General features: G+C 37.0%; 1 protein-coding gene across 1 annotated transcript in view; it reads right to left on the bottom strand.

Annotated features, from left to right (window-relative positions):
• Positions 1–23,477, bottom strand: part of kcnq5b (potassium voltage-gated channel, KQT-like subfamily, member 5b) — a 135,461-nt gene that overhangs the window by 30,860 nt on the left and 81,124 nt on the right. The window contains exon 2 of the mRNA XM_081362521.1: positions 1,903–1,993. Coding sequence (XP_081218647.1) covers positions 1,903–1,993 — 91 coding nt within the window. The remainder of the gene's footprint in view (positions 1–1,902; positions 1,994–23,477) is intronic.

Below are 23,477 nucleotides of genomic sequence, written 5' to 3' on the forward strand. Positions count from 1 at the left end.
AGAAAAGATTTCAAGCACGAACTTTGCGAGCACGGATTTCACAGGACGTTTCAGAGTGGTATGTTTTTTTTGTCATTTTCTTATAGATACGATGTTCTACAACATTTAATCATATTTGTCGGAAAACTATGGTAATACAAACAGTAAACGATCAAAAAATCATGGATAATTTTCCTAAGGGGCGGTCTTACAAAAGCAAGAGCTTACAGAAGCTACAGTAAACAATACATCAACAAAGCTTTGCCCTTCATTTACATCATAGCTATCATAGCAACTACATAAAGCTTATAATTCGAACTGTTAATAGAAAACACAACTACAAAAAAGTTGTGATCCATAAACAACAGTTTGTCCCAACAAAATGGGAATGGTTACGTTTTTCAGGAGAAGCTTTTGTGCATATAGCCTGCATTGTACTCTGTCTGTCTGCTGTTCTCCATAAAATGTGCAGTGCACAGACAAGGATTGAGGTTATAATGTTCAGGAACAGTGTTAAAAACACATTTTAATCTCTCTAAGTTCATCAGCCCTAGGACAAACTTTTACCCGATGTGGAAATAACAGCGAAAACACTATTCATCTTCTTTAGCGCAGCTCATCCAGGCCTCGCCAACTTTTTTGCATATTCTGTGGGCGGGGATTATTTAAATGAGGAACATTATGACTACATAAGATCCGGAAAAAGTGTGTTGAAGTCCAAACGAGTCGTTTGTTGTAGTTCTTGAAAAGTGCTCAATCAGCATCATTAAACACTAACTAAAGTAAGAAAAAGTGAAAAAGCATAATAGGACCCCTTTAATACTCTCAACAGCCAGAAAAAAAGAAAAGACAGTTTTAAGGAATTACATTTTTAGGACGTTTTTAGGAATACAATTATGAATCAGGCAAATTGATGTATGAACAAAACAATCAGAATATTGATAAGAATAAAAAAATAACGTTTGGTGCTTTTGAAATGTATATTTCTGGCTCGGTGCTTGAGAAAGACCAAATTTTGAGTAATCTGCCTTTAAAGATATATACTGTAATTGCAATATACTGTATGCAAATAGATAAAATACAATAAAATAAACACTTAAAAGTGTATTTTGGATGATTTCACAGAGAATTCACGGAGCTCAAAGTAATTTAAAGACCAATTTTATCTTGACTGTATCCTGTCTTTGCATTTTCAATTATAGAGGCAGCAGTGTCACTGAATAAAATATCTTTCATTATGAGTGTGCAGCTTTAGCTTCAGAGCTCTGACTACAGACCATCAACATCATACATATCATGTTTGGTGTCAGCTGAGTCAATAAACGAATCAGGTCTATTTTTTTTATGGCATTTATTACCAGTACATAAACCAGCAGACTTCCAGGAACAGAAACCAGCATAACATAAGCCTTTGATCCGCTGATCCAGCCTCTCACCTGTAGCAGGCTTATTTCAATGCTTTGTAATCAAATAACTATTGACAATATTCCATCACACTGTATTAAATCCAGGGATCAACTTCTGACAAACAATAGTGGGGCATATTTGGTTGCAGTTATATTTTGATTTTACTGATCTGAATAACTATATTAACCTTTGCTGTATGGTACTATTAACATATCACCAACACTGAATTCAAGTGGAGACTCATCAGAAGCTAGCTGAATTTGGTGGATGGCAGAGGAAAGTACTGCAAAGAGCTGCATGTATAGAATGTATAAAAAAAGTTACACTATCCCATAAAATCTGAATTGTTAGATTCCACTGCATGCTGTGACAGATTATATAAGGCTCAACAGTAGAGTTAACACAAAGTTCATCCAATATTTTTTCTTTAAACTTCTTTGCATGAGACTGGTTTCATGCTTCATTTTTATTATTATTATTTTTTGGTTTAAGTTTTTACACTAGTTAAGCTCTTACCAAGATCAGAAGACTTTGAGAGGCCATTTCCTGATGATCTGGAATGGTAGAGAAGACAGACAGCACCAAGCAGCCAAACACCAGGACAAACCTATAAAAAAGACAATAGGAAGAAGAAGAAGAATGAAAATTATTGAAAGAGTTAATTAATTTTATGTTGTTTGTCTTTAAGATTCAACATTAAATTAAAATTGATCAAATAAATATTTTCCTTCAAGTGATGATCTGATAATCAGATGATTATCTGATTTTATCTTTATCTCTCTGTAGACACTAATCAGAAACCCTTCTCCAAATATTTCAAACTAAGTACCATAACCCTAATTTCTCATCATCAATATGAAATATGGCATGAGAGAAACCGCTGTTCAGAGAATAACTGTGCCAGGAGAGTTGTATTATTGACCCCTTCAAATAAGGGGTGGGAGACATCTGTATTTGATTATTGGACTTCTACTTCAGCCGCCTGATCTCTCTCTCTCTCCCTTACATTAGCTTTATCCCTCTTGCTCCATCTGGTCTGGTTCCCACTGTCTTTTTCTCAATTACTTTGTCCATTTCCCTGCAAATTCTCATGCCTCCCTCCTTCTCTTTCCTTACTTTCTTGCTGCTGTAATCTCCTACATTTATATGAAGGTAAAGAATCCAAGAGACATTGAGGAAATTTATAAACAGAAAAAATAAACACAACTAAATAAAATACACATTTTATCAAAATAAAGAATTATTATAAAATATATTATAAAATAATAAAAAATAAGCAACAAACCCTCAGACATTCACAAAAAATTCCTCAAGCTACAATTGCAGTAATATGTACTAGCATTTTTAGTAGGCTGAAGTAACTTATATTGACTATAAATACATAGGTATTAAAAGGATCGATAAGACCAATGACTCAAACCTAGATAAAACCCATCTTCTAAAACCAAGTAAAAATTAAACTGCGGTCATCTAACATAGAGCTTCACTGCCTGAAGGCCTATGAAACACATTCCTTTGACCTAATACAAGTCGACAGAACTGAATAGATCAGAGAAAATACAACCTTGACTGACCCCTTGACTTAGATGAACAGTCTTTGCTGCCGTGTGCAGTTACCAAAGAGCTTTGCACCCAATAGCATTGATGAGACCATCATTATTCTTACGAAATACTTTACCACCCTCTTCTCTGTACTTTCCAGTTTTTTTTTATAAAAACAACTCTACTTTGTAAATTTATCAGTAGAGCTAATTAAGCACCATCTTCATCAGATGTGTTTACAGAATTTTCCCACTGTAAGACTGAAAATTGGAGCTGTGCATTGCTCTTGAGACTCATTTCAAGTGGCGCCATGTGGTTGTGCTGGATTTTGTCTGAACTTACGCAAGTAAACTAGAAGAAGCTGTAATTTAAGACCGTATGAGAAGGGGCTTATAAAACAGAGGTTAAAGGCTTCATCCAGCGTCAGCGCAGCGTTTGTGTGAAAGCAGTGGGCGTGATGGGGCGCCTCACCCTTTGACCTGCTCTCCTCTCGGAAACAGCGGCTGAGCTCTGCTACAGAGAAAACAGGGCAGAGGGCAGGGGCAGTGTTTTCCATAGGCTGTCATATGGCAATGTCATTGCTTCATGTCTGGATTTGCTCGTATCTCCAGTCCTTCCTGAACAATATATAATTAAGCACCGTCACACGAGAGCGCTGTATTTACAAATATCAGTATGGCTACGCTTCAACTGTTAGCGGGTAATCACAGTCATGCTAATATTCTGTGAAACAAATTGAAAGTGTGAAAATGCTTTTATACTAGTTTTGTTTTTGTTAACTATTAATTCTGCTAAATCATGAAATGTTGCCTTGGCAAAAAATTTAAATAAGTGGATTTACGAAATTACTAAAACTAAAACTTGAAGGCAAATATGGTGATATGTTACCATAAATGGAAAGCTAAAGTGAAATAATAAAAAACTAACACATAAAAAATGAATAAAATTCAAGTCAAATTAAAATATAAAAATAAAAACTAATTTGAAATACTAATAAATAATATTAAAATTTAAAATAAACAAATTTATATACCAGTTCATTGAACAAGAATTTAATACTGAATTACATTTTAGGCACAATATTGGGAGGTACTTTGTCTGTCAATGCAAATAGTTCCAAACAAAGCCACTGCAGAGCCATTGTGCGCACATACAGTAAGGTGGTGTTTTCGTTCCTGGAAGAATCGGTGCTTTTTAGCGTATCAGTTGAGTGAATGATTCAGTGACTCATTCATAAAGACAGTTACTTGTTTAATTCCTGAATGAATGAGCATTTTTGAATAAAACGATTGAATAAATGATTCAATGACTCCCTCATACAACCACTTGTTTAATTTCCTAAATGAATAAAGGTTTTTGAATGAATGATTCAGTGACTCACTTGCCACCATCTGCTGGCATAACGATGTAACCGGAAAGATTCCCTGAAAAATGCCCAGTGCTAATACAAAGACTGATAGTTTGTCTGGAACTCACCAACACAAACAAGGGGAGTGTTACAAACAGTAAAAAGTCTCACCTCTCTGTTCAACTCGACCAATCAGAATCGAGGACAGGAAATAGAGGTTGTAAATATCCCAATAGATGTGAATAGTAGTGAAAACTAAATAAATGAAATAAAAATTGCAGGGTGACTTGCAATAACCGCATATGTTTGAAATGAAGTAGCGGATAAAGTAGACTGCAGTAGACATTACAATTATCTGTCAAGCAGCCAGTTCCTGTCTGTTCTTTAGGGCTCTAGTATTTAAAGAGCTCTTCCACTCTCCTGCCTCTTGTCAGCTCACTCAGACAGGACTATTTCAGTGCAGTGCCCAGGGCTAAACGTTCCTCTTTTTTTCAGAGGAAAAAGGGAAAAATAATAAGTACATGAAACTGAAGTAGCTCCCCTCATCAATCATCTGTTAGCCCTAGCTAATTACTCAACCCTGGTCTCCTACCTTTTCCCTTGTACCTGCGTGTCATTTCCTGCCCTGGTGGGTGGCAGTTGGTGTCTGTAGAGTGTCACAGCCTTTGATGTTGAAAGAGAAGGTCCTAACATTTACATGCAGACCACAGTAAACACACACGCTTTCTCTCTCTGAAGTGGCACTTAATAGGCATCATTTTGCATAATCAAATTAATTGTTTTGAAGGTAAGTGTCAGGGACGAGTGACTAATGAACTAATGACTATCTACACAGGTATGTATCACGCCGTATCATTATTTCTTATTTGATGTTCAAAACAGCGGATGGAAGACTAAAATGATATTTCTCCTAATCCCTGTCACTATAATTTATGACTAAACGTGTACATGTAAAATTATATATAGTTAAAAATCCAGTCTCTCACAAATGATCAAGTGTATGCTTTTTTAAGCAAGCAGAAAACAAGCAATGTAGTAGTGAAGAAGTAAAAAAGTGACACAAAAAGCCTACATGTCTTACAATCACATATAATTAATATGCAAAGCAGGGGAAAGGATAGACAAATCTGGTATTTGCACATAAAAGCTATTTTCTTCACTGACGTGCTGTCTAGCGGTCGCTGTAAGCGCATGTGTGAGGCTCACTGGATCACTCAGCAACAAAAAAGAGCCAGCAATCCTGCAAACACTACTGAGCTGTCCGTGGTCCTGCACACAATTATAAAAGCCAGAAGGCCTGTAACGAATTGAACATGCAGAGAATGATCATTAAAATCCTCTCAAAGGCGTATCAGCCCCAAGTGAGTTAAAGAGGCGACATTTGTATTTAACTGCCCCATTTCAGTAAAGCAAAATGCATAGTTCAGTCATGAAATTCTTCCAAGCAGCTAATTAGCTCCCCAAAAGCTGGCACAGTGGCCAATTTTTGTCTTATCTACATAACCTAATCATTCCTATCCTGATCTGGCTCAACCCAGTCCCCCTCCTTCCCCAGCACCACCTGCTTAGATCAGCTAGGTGGTTTTCCATATACTTTCCCTGCAGCAGCAACATGTATCCGGTCGCCTGTAATTATGCACGTTTCAAGAGTAGCCTTCACTCATGCCAGCAGCAGCAGCACAGCAGATCTAGTCTGCCAAGACAAAGCCTATGTACTCTCCTCTCTTATGAATAAAATGACATGAATGAAATACATTTAGAAGATAGCTGACCTTACAAGTAGTTGCCCCAAAGCAACAAAATTTCTGACTTATCCAAATGTAGAACAAAATAGATCAGTTGTTCTCAACCAGTGGTCCAGGGTCCCTTGGGAGGTCTAAGCAAAGTTTCAAAGCTACCCTAAAATTATTTAAAATGCAAAATAATACGAAACAAGCTGGTGCTCTTCGCATGGCGGTCAAACATGACCAATTTTTATTTTTATTTTTATTATTCCAGTGAAATCAAAGTACTATATTTTAGTTTGATCGTGTTTTTATATTTAATATATTGTGGTACTTTATGGTACTACATTATATTTACGCTGTAGTTATAATCCATTTATTCAACTTTTTGAGCGTAGACATGACAATTCAATTTCCAACTTAAACTGTCGTAAATCTTGAATTCTTTAGAGCACAGGCTTACGTTTTATCTCTTTTTAAAGATGACACGTGGCAAATTATTGCTGAATTAAAAAAAGTTTTTAAAAAAGTGAACTTAAAAAAGTTACAGAATTTTACATTTATTGTTATAGAAATTGCACAAAAATACTATTTTAAATTTTTAAATGAAATATATATTTTCAAAAAACACATTTTACTCTAAATCTGCAAGAAAATCAAAACCATAAATCTAAACAAGTTGTGTTCCAAATTTTAGCTTGATGTCTAATGTAGCTTGATGCTTTCAGTAAGATTTTGTTTGGCGGCAGTACCAAAAGTTTTCACGTCTCTTCATTTCCAATGGGGTCATTTTTGACCGTGAGTAGTACAAGTGTGACTATTTTTTCCGGACCTTTTTGAATCATGACCATGATTTTTTGTGTGCGTTCACAGAGCCAGTGCAAAATCCTATACCAAGTTTTGTACTATTCTGATGAAGTAAAAAAAAAAAAAAAAAAAAGACCGCAGAGCACTAGAGGGTTAAAAGAAGCAAAAACGACATTAGTATAGACATTACTTATTATCCATTACTAATTAATTAACCTTACAACCCACAGACTTGTCCAAATGTAAAACAAATTATGTCTATAAGCTTACATGGTGTCTCTGTGTCAGAGACAGAAAAACTGTCCAAACATAAACAAGACATAGATGAGTGCATATGAGGAGGGACTGTATGTCATGCTTTTTAAAGACACAAATTTGCATCGATGCCAGCTGTTCTTTAAAGCAAGTGTAGCATCTGTTTGTACAATTATGACATTTAGCTAACATTATTCTACACCACAAGGCTTCATTTCCAAGCAACAAAACAAACAATCACAACATAACCCGACAATTAGTCTGTACACAGTCTCTCATATGTCTTCAATTCCCTTTTCAACCATGTCTTTACTTCAGTCTCTGTCTAAACCATGCTAGCCGTAACAGGCTGTCATCAGCCCACACTGCTCATGTGAACCTCATTGGCTCCTTGTCAGCATCACAGCAACTGCTCTCTGGACGGCAACAAAAACGGTTCTCTCTTAATATTCTTTATGAAGAAACTTATTTACAGTGCACTGGAAAGTTTTTGTTGCATTTGAAGACAATGCCATGGATGGGCAATCAATGCAGGGAATGTTTGATCCCGCATCCAGCCCAACCAACACTTAATCCCACAATAAATATGCTCTTATAGCATTCCTTTATCAGTATTGCATAACCAGGAGTTCATCCACCTAGAAAAGAATGATTTAGAATAATTCTTTACAGCTCAAATAATGAATGGGATTTCACTGAATAATTCATGCAAGTGCTTAAACAAAAATATTATCTTTGCTCTTGTGCTTTTAAACACACTGGAATACTGGCACGGTTTATTGCAATTGCAAGTTCCTTTCTGTAACTGTGATTTATTTAAAATGCCACAAATGCTGTCAATAAAGCTTAACTTTTATTAAACACAAATCAATCTGTTTCTCTTAGCTCTTAGAGACCGTCATTACACTTTAATGCTTGTGATTTTAACAGAAAAAGTAAAATTGATAGGCCTACATTTGTAAGCTTTATATTTAAAGCGCTGAACACATCAGATACACTTTTGGCAGAATTCTAATGTCATTGCGTTATTCAGCCTGAGGGTGGCGCTTTAATGATGATACATACTTTAGTACACATGACAAATGCCATTTTAGAATTGCCTTAATTTAGTATTTATTGCCTCCGAATGTTGTTTTAGAATGTTGCAAGTTGTGGAATTCAGTGAGGAAAACAAAGTTGTGTCTATTTTCAGAACAAACATAAAACAAACACAACAGAACTACTCTATATAGGCTAAAGGCAGTTCATTTGAGCACGTTTAAACTAAAATACTTACTCTCATTAATTTGATATGCTACTCCACATAGGAAGAACAGACCCGCCGGCCCAAAGTTGCAAGGGTGGTTTTTCGGCTCATGGGCGCTTGGGGGGTGCGAGACGACCACCATTCAACCCGAAAAAGTCATATAACTATTCCAATGACTCTGAAGCAGTTCGGTTAAGGTAAAAAAGTTACTTAGTTCACCTTTAAGGTATTACCTAATATACACATAGCTGAAGCGATATCGTCTTGGTCTGGAGCGAGGTTTACTTAAGGTAACGTGAAAATAAACGTAATATATCGGCACCAATGGATCTCAATTAGAGCGTGCTGCAGTTCGGTTTTTCACCTCCGTGAAGTTGGCACCCCGTAAAACGAAATAATCTCCAAAACTATGCCATTCGTTTTTGCGGCACAAATGCAGCAAAAATGAATGGCATAGTTTTGGAGATTATTTCGTTAATGCTGGCTGGTTTGGTGCTTGAGATACTGAACATTATTTTTTTGGTTGTGTGACGTCACTCTCCACCCCATGTCGTTCAAATCGCTCCAAACCAGTGTCGTTCGTTTGTGCTGGTTTGTGCCGTTAAAACAAACACTGTATCTATTTTCCTTTCACAGATATAACACATTTAAATCGGGGGCTGTGACCTCACTCTCCACCCCATTTCGTCTAAATCGCACAAAAACTGTGTCGTTCGTTTGTGCTCAGTTTGTGCCGTTAAAATTAACATTGTATCTATATCACCTCCTTTAGAAATAACGAATATAATATGGGGTAGTGACGTCACTCTCCACCCCACTTAATCTAAATCACCCGGTTTCATTCGTCTGCTCGATTTGTGCCGTTGAAAGAAACATTGCAACTACGATCCCCTCTTAAACACAAAAAAATAAACTTTTTAAGTACAGTAACTGTCCACCCCATATGGTCCAAATCGTTGCAAAACTGTGCTGCTTGTTTGTGCCGGTTTGTGCCGTTATGATGAACATTGTATCTTTCCCCCCTCCTTAGAAATAACACATTGGATTCAAGACAGTGACGTCACTCTCCACCCCATGCCGTCCAAATCGCCCCAAACCGGTGCTTTTTGTGCTGTTTTGTGCTGTAGATAGGTGGTTGCTAGGGTTTTCTGGGTGGTTATTATGGTGTTGCTGGGCGGTTGCTAGGGTATTTTGGGTGGTTGCTAGTGCGTTTATAGGGGGTTGCTATGGTGTTCAGGGTGGTTGCTATGGTGTTACTAGGTGGTTGGTAGTTGTCACAGATGGTTACTATGGAGTTTTTATAGAGTTCTTAGCATGATCTTGGCATGATTTAGCACTTAACTAATCGCTATTAGCATGTAGCTATTTACTGCTAGCATGTGTAGCATGTTGGAAGTGCTGTTTGCTAGCATGAGTCAAAAGAGCCAAACCTCATCTCTATACGATGTTCTGATACAGAGATATAGGTCTTGCAAAACGGTTGCTAGGGTACTCAAGTTTGGTTGCTATGGAATTGCTTGGGAGCTGGAAGCTTTAAACTTGAGAAGTTTAAAGTGGTTTGAAGTTTAAAGTAGTTTAAAGTTCATGATAGATAGAAAAATAAGTTAGATAGACACACACACACACACACACACACACACACACACACACACACACACCATCATAAATTATTCCATTCTTTAGACATCACAAAATCTTTTTTGATTAGTGACGTCACGCAAGCAAGCCGCGCTCTCCATCCATCTCGTCTACAAACCTGTCTGGTTCGTTTGTGCTCGCACAGGGCCACTGCTGTCATTGTTCTTTTCTTTAGATATTGGAATGTTTCATTTTAGATTCTGGATAATAAATAACGTATTAGACAGGTCTGTTACAGATCATAAACGAATGAACACGTCACTGTCCCTACTGGCAGTGTGAATGCAACCAGGAAAATTTACCTAAGGGAACCATTAGTTCTCGGGGAACCACCTTGGTGGCTAGTTCCTAGAATTAAGTTCCTAGAACTACCAGGTGCAAAAGTCCCTTATGTTTGGATGAATATTTTGGTGGGGCTCTACCCCACCTGCCCTTACAGACAAGCTGCGGCTGATTGATACAGTGAAAACTTGTTAATTGGTTAACTGTAACTTACATTACCATACTATATGCAATTATGTTTATGTAGTTGCACTGTATTTATGTACTGTAAAATACTGTCAAATGTATGATTTTTTTTAAAAGAAATAAATATGAATATTAAATAATTTTGTTTCTTATTTCAGTAATGTAAATTATGGTGCTTTGTGTTCCCTTTTTCATTATTAATTAATGTTTATTGCATTATTCATGTGTTACTCTGTTGGGGTTTTATCTTTGTGTGTATGATCGGACCATTTACATACAAACCATGTGGCCATGGTTTATGGACAGACCACTTGTTTTAACAGGTTTGTTTATCAGTGTAGTGCATTCCAAAAACCACTAGTATTCTTCACCACTCTTTAGTGCACATAGCATGTAAGGGGGAGAAAGTGAGAAAGCCAAAGTCTGTTACTAATACTACCTCTGATAATAACCCTCTACTGTATTATACAGTCTCCCATGCTCACTGCCTGCTCACTGGATGTCTGGGGTTTGTGCATCATTTTGCATTTTTGCAACTGTTTGATAAAAGTGGAGTTGAAAGAGTTGCTTATTCTTTGATGACAACAACTCCAGACAAAATTGCTTATTAGTATTAGCATACAGCACTAGCCTAAGTTGCATTAGGCCCCGATCACACCAAACACGTTTTTTGCAGTGAGAGGCGCCTTTTGTGAAAAATTTTCCTATGGCAGTGAGCGTTCTGTGCAGTGTTTGCGCCCCAGGCGCTTAGCGTTTTTGCAGTTAAAAAAAAAAAGTCATCGCGTTTTTTTTTTCACTGTCCAATGAATGAATGGAGAGACAGGCCTTCCGTTGTAGTTATGAAAGCTATTGCTTTGAACGCCCGGAGAGTGCGATGATGGAGGATAAACTTGTGGTGCTCTCGCGGGTTACCAGCAGCTTAACGACTTCACAAACCGTAACTACCACAATGTTAACAGAAAGTAAATAAAGTTAATTTGACGTTTACTTGACTGACAGGACAGCTGTTTCGGTGGTTGCCTAGCAAAATAAAAAACGCAACATAGCCTACTGCTCGTTCTGTGTGATCGGGGCCGGTTTCACAAAGCTCATAGACTAGTCTAATGCAAGTTAGACTGTTTCACAAAAATAAAGACTGACTTAATTTAGACCAAAAAAATTAGACACCTTACCCCCAGGCTAACTTAGGTCTAAGACTCTATGTTACCTTGGCAACCAGCAGTAACAATCAGTTACAAACTGCCAAAAGAAAAGGGAAAATGGCTCATAATTTAAAAATTTCTTCCAGTTATTACATTCCCAAGTAAAATGTCCTTATAACTGTTAGGGCCGTTACATAGTCAACGCGAGCAACGATCGACGCGCTCCCTTTCATAGTCTGAGCAATGGACGCAAGCGTCACGGGCGATGCGTGAAAGCAATACACCGCTCACGCAACTGGGGGTAGTAGAGTCATAGCTAGTGGAGTCATAGCTCTGAACGCCCGTCTATTTAGCTTCAAACGCTCGCTTTATACGCGCGTCCTATTCGCCTTGGACGCGCGAATGGATTCAAAATGTTCAAGCGTCGAACTAGACGCGATAGACGCGAATTTGACGCTCTATTCGCGTTTGGTGTGAATGCTGCATAATAACAGGCTGCGATGTCAAGATTGCAATGCTGAAGTGTGTGTGTGTGTGTGTGTGTGTGTGTGTGTGTGGCAAGCCAAAGTATTCATAAACGCCTGGTCGGGCGTCTGATTGCACACTGACACGTCAAAAGCGTGCGTTTCGACCGCCAAACGCGCGTCCCTGACGCGCGATTTGCCATAAAAGCGCACGTTCTTAACGCACGCTTTGTGGTCACGGAAAACGCGCGTCACAAACGCGCGGTTTTTGCATCAAAACGCGCGTCCTCGACGTGTGATCTGCCATTTAAAACGCACGTTTGAAACGTGCGCTTTGGGGTCACCGAAAACGCGCGTTTTTGACGCGCGTTTATAATAACAAAAATGGGCGTTGAAAACGTGTGTTTTGACTAGGACAAAACGCACGCTTTTGACGTGTAAACAGTTAACCCAAACAGGCAGTACAAACGTGTGTGAAGTTTCCAACCAGGCGAAAAGGACGCGTCAGTGTCATTGGCTCCTGAAAGCTTGGGTCTAACCATTTCTGTGGGCTTAGGGGGGTTTAGCTACTATTCATAGACTATACCACCATTTAACATGCCATAGATCAGGTTATTCAGCCTATCTATTTTGTCCTTTTTTTGTAGAACTTATAGAAATAATATATTTAAATTGCAGTTTTATCAAAATTTAGATAAAAATAAAATTGCCTTGTTTTTCTTCACTCTTGCCTTTGTCCCTATGTGGTTTTGGTCTCTTGTATTATCATTAAACCCAAGCAAAACAGCATGGAATTTTCAATGGCAAATTTTACAGAGGAGGGGATTATAATTGGTGAGTTATTATAATCCAATAGTTATCATTTAAGTTTAAAAAAAGAAAGAGAGAAAAAACAACGTTTTTTATTTTCCAATTGTAATTTTGGTAACATTTTACAAAAAGGTTTCATACATTAAGTACATTAGTTCACATGAATTAATAATGAACTGCACTTCTACATGTTAATTTCAAATTTCATTTCAACCTTTACTAATTAAAACTATTAAACTATTAAAACAAAAGTTGTTGTTAACATTACTTAATGCACTGCGAACTAACAGGGTACTAAAAGGGTACACTTCTCAGATTAGTAAAGTAAAACAAAGTTGTTAAAGTAGTTTAAGTTTATGAACATTTTAAATGTATACAATACATAATGTTGTTTATATATATATAATTATTTTTATTTCTTTTTTACAAAACATTTTCAACCCTAAATTTTCAAGAAAATCAATGTTAAATATCTGTACAAGTTCTGGGCCAGATTTTAGGTTGATGTCTCAATAAATGAGCTTTAGGAAAGATTGTATTGTGCGCAGTACCAAAATTTTCCACTAGATGACATCCAGACTCCACTGATGAGATCTTCGACTTCCATCCCAGGATCTGAACCTTATTTCCATACTATTCCAAATATGTATGAAGTAGACATCCTATTCAGAAATAGTTAGGGCAGTAATGTTAATATTTGATTTGAATTCAATCTCTAAAACACATATAAAAATGTACGGAAAGAATCAAAGCCAGAGTTATAGTTTGCCTCCACATCACAAATGAAGAATCTATTGGTATTTATCTACTGCTGTCATTTCTTTTGATAATTACTTGTTTGGGGTGCTCCATTTTTAATTTAATTTAATTTTAATTCTGTAATGGTAATGTATGTACACTATTTCAATGTACAGTATGTCATATTACACGTCTTTAGATGCTATCTTCAGTCTAAAAATGTATTTAATCAAGTAAGAATATTCAAATATACAAAAATACAATCTAGATATACATCAAAATAACTTGAAGGTTACAAAAAGTAATGCAAGAATGATTTAATGTAATTTCAGAACCGTTCTGAGATAGTATTTTTCATGTCGTGTATGTTGACATTTAGTAGGCTACACTATGATTGCCCAAAGAATTCACATTTAACTTTTTAATGTTAACAAATGTATAGGTAATGCAGAGGAGTACTCTGTGCTTTGCAGCATGCTGCAGACGAACCCAACGTATTGAAATGGTATACAACTTACAATACACACACCCAAAAATCATTAGTTTAACTTTATGTGCCATGTTTTTAGGGCCCAAGCCCTGAAAGGGCGAAGGCCCTATTGTTTTCCTTAGGATTATTATTTATTATTAGTATTATTATTATTATTATTTTTCTTACGACTATTCAGGCACTTTTGGGGCCCTTAACATGCTCGAAAACTCTTTAAACTTTGCAAACGGGTCAGAACCCGCGGCCATCAGGGCCGGGCTGAAGCTGGAACCCGGGCGTGGCGGGGGGGCTCGACAGCGCCCCCTGGAACGGGGTCCGAAAACTTGGCCCATAAATCAAACATGCTTGCATGTAATCATCCATTTGAACGGGTCACAAATGAGACAAATGAGCAAATTTTCTGTAAAAAACAAGACATAATAACAAAGCCAGTGTTACTTAATGGTCAAGTAGTTGAAACAGTGGGAACTTTTAACACACAACGTCTAAGTCTGCTCAGAAAATTGAACTGTTTGGGTGTCAGTACTAAGATTATTGAGCTTGTGTATATCACACACATTGAAAGTGTTTTAACTTTTCATCTTTCTGCTTGGTTTGTAAGCTTAAGAAAAAGCTTAACAAGATAGTGTTAATGGCTAGTAAGATAGTAGGAAAACCACAAAAACAATTGACTCAAATATACATTGACAGAATGAGTAAAAAGGCAAGAAAGATCACACTAGATAGTACTCACCCTCTCTCTTGTGAGTTTCAACTTTTGAAGTCCGGGAGGCCCTTCAGAGTGCCTCTGGCTAAAAGTACTTTTAAAAAATCCTTTATTCTGAATGCCATTAGTATCCTTAATCAAATTAAGTGACAACAACAAATGAGTTAACTTGATGTATTTAAGTATATTTTTCTTCATCGTGATTTTTTATATTGTATCTTTTATTTTTTAGAAATATTCTCTCTTGTACGAGTTGTTGTTTGCATGTCTCTTGTATTTGTCGAGAATAAACAGGGATCTTGGAGTTTTCCGCCGTCGCTGGAATAGCCACGTCACTGAGGGATTTAGCCACTTTTAGTTGAAAATAAACCTATCTATCGATCTAGATGTAGATGACTATCTATCTATCTAGAGATGTAGAGATGGATTATCCATGTTAATGGGTTGACTGGTTTTATTTGGTGCTAAATGAGGTGAAGACTTCATAACATAAGCCTTAAATCATATAAACAGTATTTATTTATATTTGAAACCTGGTAAGATGCATCACATTTGCAGAGGTGGACAGTAACAAAGTACATTTACTTGAGTACTGTACTTAAGTACGCTTTTTGAGTATCTGTACTTTACTTGAGTATTATCTTTTCTGGAAACTTTTTACTTCAACTTCACTACATTTGAAAGACAAATATCATACTTTTTACTCCACTACATTTCAAAGACAAATATCATACTTTTTACTCCACTACATTTCTGTCAAGGTCCTTGAGTAAAAAGTAGTAATGTCAGTCAGTGAATGATTTTGGTTTGGAAATGAAAGTAGGGTTGATGTCAAAACCCAATGTCAGATTTATGTCAGAACCCGACGTCGGACAGACGTTGGATTTTGGTTGGAAATGAAAGTTGGGTTGACGTCAAAGCCAAAAAACTAAGCCAAGGGCACTATTTGGTGGAACAGCCATTTGGGTGTCCGAAACCATTGTAGACGTATTGAGTGAACTTATTCAATCTCATATTCAATCCCACTACTGGAACTGTGTTCTAATCTAGAAATAAATGTGATATTGATATGAGGGCAGGCAGGCATAGATTCAGAGGCATAAGGTTCTGTAAGTATTACATTCAACAATGCAACAATAATAAAACAATGCATTGACATTTACTTTTTACTTTTCATACTTTAAAAATGAGTACTTCTGTACTTTTACTTAAGTAAGAATCGGTCTTTACAACCTTTACTTGTAACGGAGTAATAATTGACCAGTAGCCTAGTATCTGTACTTTCACTCAAGTAAGGAAGTTGTGTACTTTGTCCACCTCTGCACATTTGTAGAAAATAAATTGGATAAAAAATATAATTGATTGATCCCAGGATGTAAATTAGTTCTGTTACCATTGCTCACATTTAAGAAAATAAATAAAAAGCATACGTTAAATCTAAAAAATTAGGATGACCTTTGCATGTTTGAAATAACATGAGGGTGAATAAATGTAGACAGAATGTTTTGAATTTTGAGTGAACTATCGGATGTTTCTGTAATTTGGTCCCTGTAAAGCATCTTGGTGGCACCCTGCTCGCAATAGTGATACACTTTATAGTCATTATATATATATATATATATATATATATATATATATATATATATATATATATATATAAAGGTTATGTTGCTTAACAAATTTTCATTACAACTGCATCGATCAATAACCACATCTGTACGCGTTTTTCCCCAATCAAATGTTAACTTTTAAAGTTTGAAAACTTGAGGTATAGATATACAGCTAGAATGGTATTAATGTGCAAAAGAAGGCAATCTTATCTTGGTAAAAAAAAAAATGTTTTCATAAAATTGCAATCTAGATATTTTCTTTGGCCTACACAAGAAAAAGAAAATGGAAAAAATATAGGGACAAATTAAGTTCTTATGTCCTGCCCTGAGCACAAGCTCTCATTCTAATCCTGTAAGTCTTAAATACTTCTATAAAGTATAAAATACCCTATTTAAACACTAAGTCTTAAAAAAATTAAATGGATAATATCACCTCTGTACTTAATTACTGTTTGTCTGTGTTGAGCGCACAATATTTGAACAAAAAAGTTTCGCCACCTGCTTGTGATACCTTCAAATGTAAGCACAACAAAAGTCCACGTTGTTCTCTAAAGACAGATACTGATTAACCTGCATTGATTGCTTACCTCCACCGTAACTGATTTTCCCACACAAATGTTAATTATTTCATGTTAGAGCTAGAATGACCACTAATGTGTTTATTTACAAAAAGGCATGAGCGAAGAAAAACAAGGCAATTTTATTTTTATCTAAATTTTGATAAAACTGCAATTTAAATATATTATTTCTATAAGTTCTACAAAAAAAGGACAAAATAGATAGGCTGAATAACCTGATCTATGGCATGTTAAATGGTGGTAGCCTAGTCTATGAACAGTAGCTAAACCCCCCTAAGCCCACAGAAATGGTTAGACCCAAGCCTTCAGCAGCCAATGACACTGACGCGTCCTTTTCGCCTGGTTGGAAACTTCACACACGTTTGTACTGCCTGTTTGGGTTAACTGTTTACACGTCAAAAGCGTGCGTTTTGTCCTAGTCAAAACACACGGTTTCAACGCCCATTTTTGTTATCATAAACGCGCGTCAAAAAAGCGCGTTTTCGGTGACCCCAAAGCGCACGTTTCAAACGTGCGTTTTAAATGGCAGATCACACGTCGAGGACGCGCGTTTTGATGCGAAAACCGCGCGTTTGTGACGCGCGTTTTCCGTGACCACAAAGCGCGCGTTAAGAACGTGCGCTTTTATGGCAAATCGCGCGTCAAGGACGCGCGTTTGGCGGTCGAAACGCACGCTTTTGACGTGTCAGTGTGCAATCAGACGCCCGACCAGGCGTTTATGAATACTTTGGCTTGCCATAGTGTCATAGCTCTGAACGCCCGTCTATTTAGCTTCAAACGCTCGCTTTATACGCGCGTCCTATTCGCCTTGGACGCGCGAATGGATTCAAAATGTTCAAGCGTCGAACTAGACGCGATAGACGCGAATTTGACGCTCTATTCGCGTTTGGTGTGAATGCTGCATAATAACAGGCTGCGATGTCAAGATTGCAATGCTGAAGTGTGTGTGTGTGTGTGTGTGTCAGAGAGAGAGAGAGGCACGGGCGCGATCGAACAGTGGAAACATAAAAACATACTCCGTCATTTATACTCCTCCAACAAACACATAAACAGCACTGAGCGGTTGAGTGCGCTTACTCGATCCGCCATGTTTTTTGTTTTGAAAAGTGTCTTATTTTACCCAGAATGCATTGCAGTGTAGTCCTACTTAAGATAGTCAGAGTCTTAAGTGCTTTGTGCAACGGTCTGATTTAGATGTCTATCTGAAGTCTGACTACCTACTAGTGTATATCTAAGCCATAGTCAAAGTCTATCTTTGTGAAACCGGCCCCCAGGACTATGCTGTGCGACTCGCGTTTTCGAACCTGAAAAACGCGTTTGGTGTGACAGCACACGTAGAAACACTTACAACAAAACCGAAATATAGTTTAGCAAGTCTGTGCTACAGATTTGAGTGTTTCTTTACAGTAGCCTATCAAAGTGCTATGCTTTATCTTAGCACACAGACTCTGAGCTACTTTTGTTTTACCAGGTAAGAGTTTGCAGTGAAAAAAAAAAAAAAAAAAAAAAAAACAGAAAACAGTATTGGTCACTGTGCTTTTTTTATTGGCAAGAAATTCTAAATGCCCTTGGTCAACATTAAATAGACTGGATTCAAAAGTTTTTGGTTTTTTTTTTTTTTTTTTTTTTACTTTTTCTTAGAATTGATGTACCAGTGTAAGTGTCCTTAAACTTTTATGGCTGGAATACACCACACAACTTTTGCCCTGATTTGCAGGAAAGATTCAATGCTAGTTGCCGAAATATACGAGCCAGTCTGCAGATTTGGGCCAGAGTTAACAGATTTCACAGAAAATCATGATTTCATCCAGTTGGAGGATATCAAACATGTTTGATATTTTGAGCCAATTTTAGAACACATTGTTTTCATTTGTCATTTGTCTTCAATAAACGAGGCGCATGCTTCTGTATTATTCTGAGTTCAGAATGATGTCAAATTCTGGAAGTGGGTGATCCTCAGTTGTTTAGTGTATGATCTTGTTTTTCCTATGTAACCTTTTATAAAGTGTATGATACCTTTTCAGATTTTAAAATTCATGTAGTGTATTCCAGCCTTTACTCGCTGCTAGTGTGCTTACTGTACATAATGTTTGTGTGTGCAAATGCTTCTTTGATAATTTAATAAACAGCAGAAAACAGCCAGGTGTTTATGTGGGTATAATCATGCAGATTTGTGTGATGCCTTATATAAAAGTAAACTGTTGCCTAACTAGGGTCAAAGTCCTGGGGAGCTATTTAGCTATACAGTTAGTTTAATGCAGACTAATAATGAGTGCTGAGAGAACTGTAATTAATGAACTGCAGAACACTACGGCCTTGGTGGTCTTGTAGAAAAATCAGCATGTTCTCATTGCAACACCACCTGAAAACTGCTTTTTAAAGGAAATATATAATTAACTTAAATAATGGCGGAAGTCATGCATGGTTCAACAAACTAGTCCAATTGCTTAAAAATTACACACTGTAAAAATGAGAACAGCATCAGAGACTGACACAGAAGAGAAGAAGGTGTTGAATAAAGTAGTTTTATTTATTTGTTTGCACACAACAGGTATTCTCGTCGCTTCATAAAATTAAGGTTGAACCACTGGAGTCGTACGGACAGTTGAAATGACTTAAACATCCAAGTTGATTGTACTTAATTTAAACCGGCAACTTTTACAGTGGAGATTTTTTTCCAACCAAGTTGCCAGAGTCATTGGAAAAAGGTACTTGTGGCGACATTTCTGCAACACGATATTATGTTGCGTGCACATTTTCAGACAGTTTCAAAATGAATGGAACTAAGAGCGAGATTGGTTTTATCAGAAACAGATGAACATGAATATGGCCATATTTTTAATGTAATAAAAATAATGTGGCAGCTACACTAAACCCTACCCTAAACGATAGTGTTAAAAACAGCAAACGTGAGATTGAAATGCATTTGCTGAAGCAACCATGGTATTTTAGCTTGCTTCTACAATGGTCTTTTTCATTTAACTCATGTTTCACAGGACTTGAACCCAAGCACGCCACAAGTCCAACACTGATGAGCTAGCAAGTTTACTACAAAAAAAAGCCATATATATGAAGTTGGTTTTCATTTAATCTAAAAATTTCCAGTGAGCCTAGTTTGCTTTTTTTAGGTTTCAGTCTTTAAAAACTGGGATCAGTACATGCTTAAAAAGTTCTCCTTTTGTGAACCCCCCCCCCCCCCCCCCAAAAAAAAAAAAAAACATGACAGATTTTCCATTTGTGAGTCAACTATTCCTTTCATAATCCACAATCCGGTTTAAAGGTGCCTGTCAATGTGAAGATTTGAAATTAAAACTCATGGCTGTTCAAGAGGAAGTTTTTCATGGTTACATGAGTCTTTCTCTCCAAATGCCCAGAAATGATTAAGAATGTATACATCAGATTAAAACATCAAATCCCCTCCTGCTAACTGGCTTCTCTTTATCTTAATATAAACTGTGTTTTTCAGTGCTTCTTAGGAGAAACTGTGATTTTTTTAGCCATGTTGAGAGAACAGCAGCCCCTGCAGTTTCCGTGCCTGAAATAAAGCCTTGGCATAGTAATTGAGGAACTGCAGGGGTCCAGATGCTGAGAGGGCTAGAGGATTACTGCAGTGCTTCTTCCACTTCTAAACCAGCTGCTTCAGAATTTAACGACTCAGTCTGCACAAATTGTTTAGTATGTGCTAAAATATTCAAAACCGTTTAAAGAGGTTTATGTTTCCAAATGACTGAATGCCCTTCAAGAAATAATTGTCAAGGCAGAGCCCAAATAAACATTAAAATCTTCGTAATTTTACATGTTTCCACCCATATCCCAAATTATCCCTTTGCCTTGCCTTTGCATTGCAACACCTACCTAGTATTACCCCATCAACCTCCCACCATGTCTCCCTGTATCACCCCAGCCCGATACCTTGGACAAACCACAATTAAAGCATGACAGATGGATTGCATGCGTCAACCGTCTAATGATATTTAGCAAGGCAGAACACTTGAAGTGAGAGGAACAGCTGGGCACACCAAACAACATTATAATCCTAGTAGTGTGTAGAATAACTTCTATAAATGCTCTGTCATGACAATTTGTTCACAAACCACTGAGAAGAGTAATTTAGTTAGTAGCAAAAATAAACTTGAGACAAGTATGTTTAATTCTTTTTTAAACATACAAAATCATCACATCTGTGTGCTGATGTGAAATGATACAAGCAATGCTGTATTAAAAGGCATTTTTAATGCAGAACATCTTCTTTATTAGCTTTGAAAAAGGGTGAACCTTTTTGCTCTTTCAGGTAATGGACACATACATCCAAACTCTGAGGCTCAAATTCTTATATAAGGATCTTGGCTAGAGCTGATATAGCCGATATATTAGGTCACACAATAAATCCACAAAGTCTATTATCACCTCTAATGTTTGATGAACTGTTTCCAAAAAAAAAAAAAAAAAAACATCAATACATAATATAAATGTCCCACATCCATCTAACACTTTAGAAGGTCAATGGATAAATCCCTTTCACCAATGTCACAATTATATTAAATACAGGTATAGACGGGGGTCAATAAATTAGAAAAAAAAATAACATGGCCTTGATTTAAAATGATTGTTCACTGTTCAGTCACCTTCAATCAGGAGTCTTAAACTCAGTAATCTGAATGCACCACATGCAGTTTTGTTTCTAGAATGAGACTGACACCCTGGATAATTGTCTTCAATTGATCAAAGTTACAAATCATCTTCAGATCTCATTTACAGGTATTTTTATATGTAATGTTATAAGGTTTAAATGAGGTTGCCACCACTGCTTTGAAATGATCAAGCCTGTCAAATCACTAATATGGAATCAAATTAGACCCTGTTATTCATCCAATGGCATTGAGTTTCCAAAGGATACCTTTGTTTGTAACATGACATTTGAACTTGAATTGTACCAGAAATAAGAATTCTAATACCTCTGCCCCACGTTGCCATTGGATAATCCTTATGATGCACAATAAATATATAGTAAAATAATAAATATAATAATGCTAATTAGGATTGTGTGTTTGACTTTTACCTTCTATGCTATAGAAATTGGATTTTTTTTAAAGTAATTATAGCCATCCCTTTTTAAACAGCTTACACAATTATTATATAATGCTATGACTATAACATGACTATATGTTATGACTATAACGTAATTATATCATTAGATGTGCCTTTAGTGTTAATATAATATAGTGTATATAGTAATGTAGTGATGTTTCTGTCTCTCTAAAAATCAGCGCTCTCTGTTGAATGAGAGCTGTCAGTTAATTATTTTAATTCTAAGTTTATTTTGCACATTCATTTTCACAGTAAAATTACTAGTTAAAACATTTGGTATCAATATTTTAATGCGAGGATCGATCCTCTCGATACAACGTCAGTAAGTAATTACACATTTTAGCTCTTACACCTGCTCTTTCAATCACTGAGACAAGCACGTTACTGACAGGATCAAAAAGCTTGAAACACGCAAGCGTCCAATGGGCCTCCCAAAGCGAACCAGATCATAGGACAGACAAACATGCAGACAATCATCGGTCAGCCGCTCGCTCTCTCACTTTGCAGAGCTGGTGAGCGGAACCCGGTGTGATCACAGATCTCACTGGCTAAATTGTTGGTACCCAATCTGGGGAGTCATAAAATTTAGGCCTCATATAATGGTGTTAAGGCCTCTTAAACTGTTGCCATGAATGGTTAAAGTACTATAGTAGTCGACATGTCTCAATTTATATACATAAAATAATTAATAAAGTGGCAGGGAATTGGTTTAAAGGGGTGGTAAAACACCTTTTTTCGAAGACTTGATTGTGTTTGTGGGGTGCACTGTAACGTGTTCATGCTTCGTTTTTAAAAATTCGCATTATTTTTCACACATTTAAAGGGGCTATATGCTTTTTTTCTGAAATTTAAACTCGCGACTGACACCTGTGGCCAAAAAACGGAACTGCTCTTCCTTTCTGCTCGCTCTCGTACGTGCACACTTCACAAGTCATCCGCTGCAAAGAAGTCAACATTATGTTTACAGAGGTAAGAACAGTCAAATACATATATTGTTTGAGAAACTAAGTTGGTTTGCTGACTAGCGGTGGTGGCAGAGTGATCTGAAACGTTTAACATGAACGCGCTTGACGTCACATCCGCAGACAGCGCGCGAAAAATCCGACCCGACAGAAAATAGGAAAAATAGGATACAAGCTTATAGGTGCACCCACTGTGAGCTGACAAGGTGTCAGTATGCTCATCAGGAGATGTTTGAGTCATACATGGTCAAATAAAAAGGCTATTGTTACGTTTATTTTGGGGAAACAGTTGCATATAGCCCCTTTAACCATTATTCTACACTGCTCTGTCCCTCCTTGTAAAAACGGTCGGATGATTTCCGGGTTCTATGAAGCGCCACCCACTCAAAAATCCGCAATGGGCTCAGATTGGTTAGCTGGCCCAGTGTGTTGTGATTCGCAAAACCGCCAAGTGCACGTTGTTCGGAAACGCCAC

Source organism: Scardinius erythrophthalmus (assembly GCF_964197995.2).
Source record: "Scardinius erythrophthalmus genome assembly, chromosome: 3".
Lineage (NCBI taxonomy): Eukaryota > Metazoa > Chordata > Actinopteri > Cypriniformes > Leuciscidae > Scardinius > Scardinius erythrophthalmus.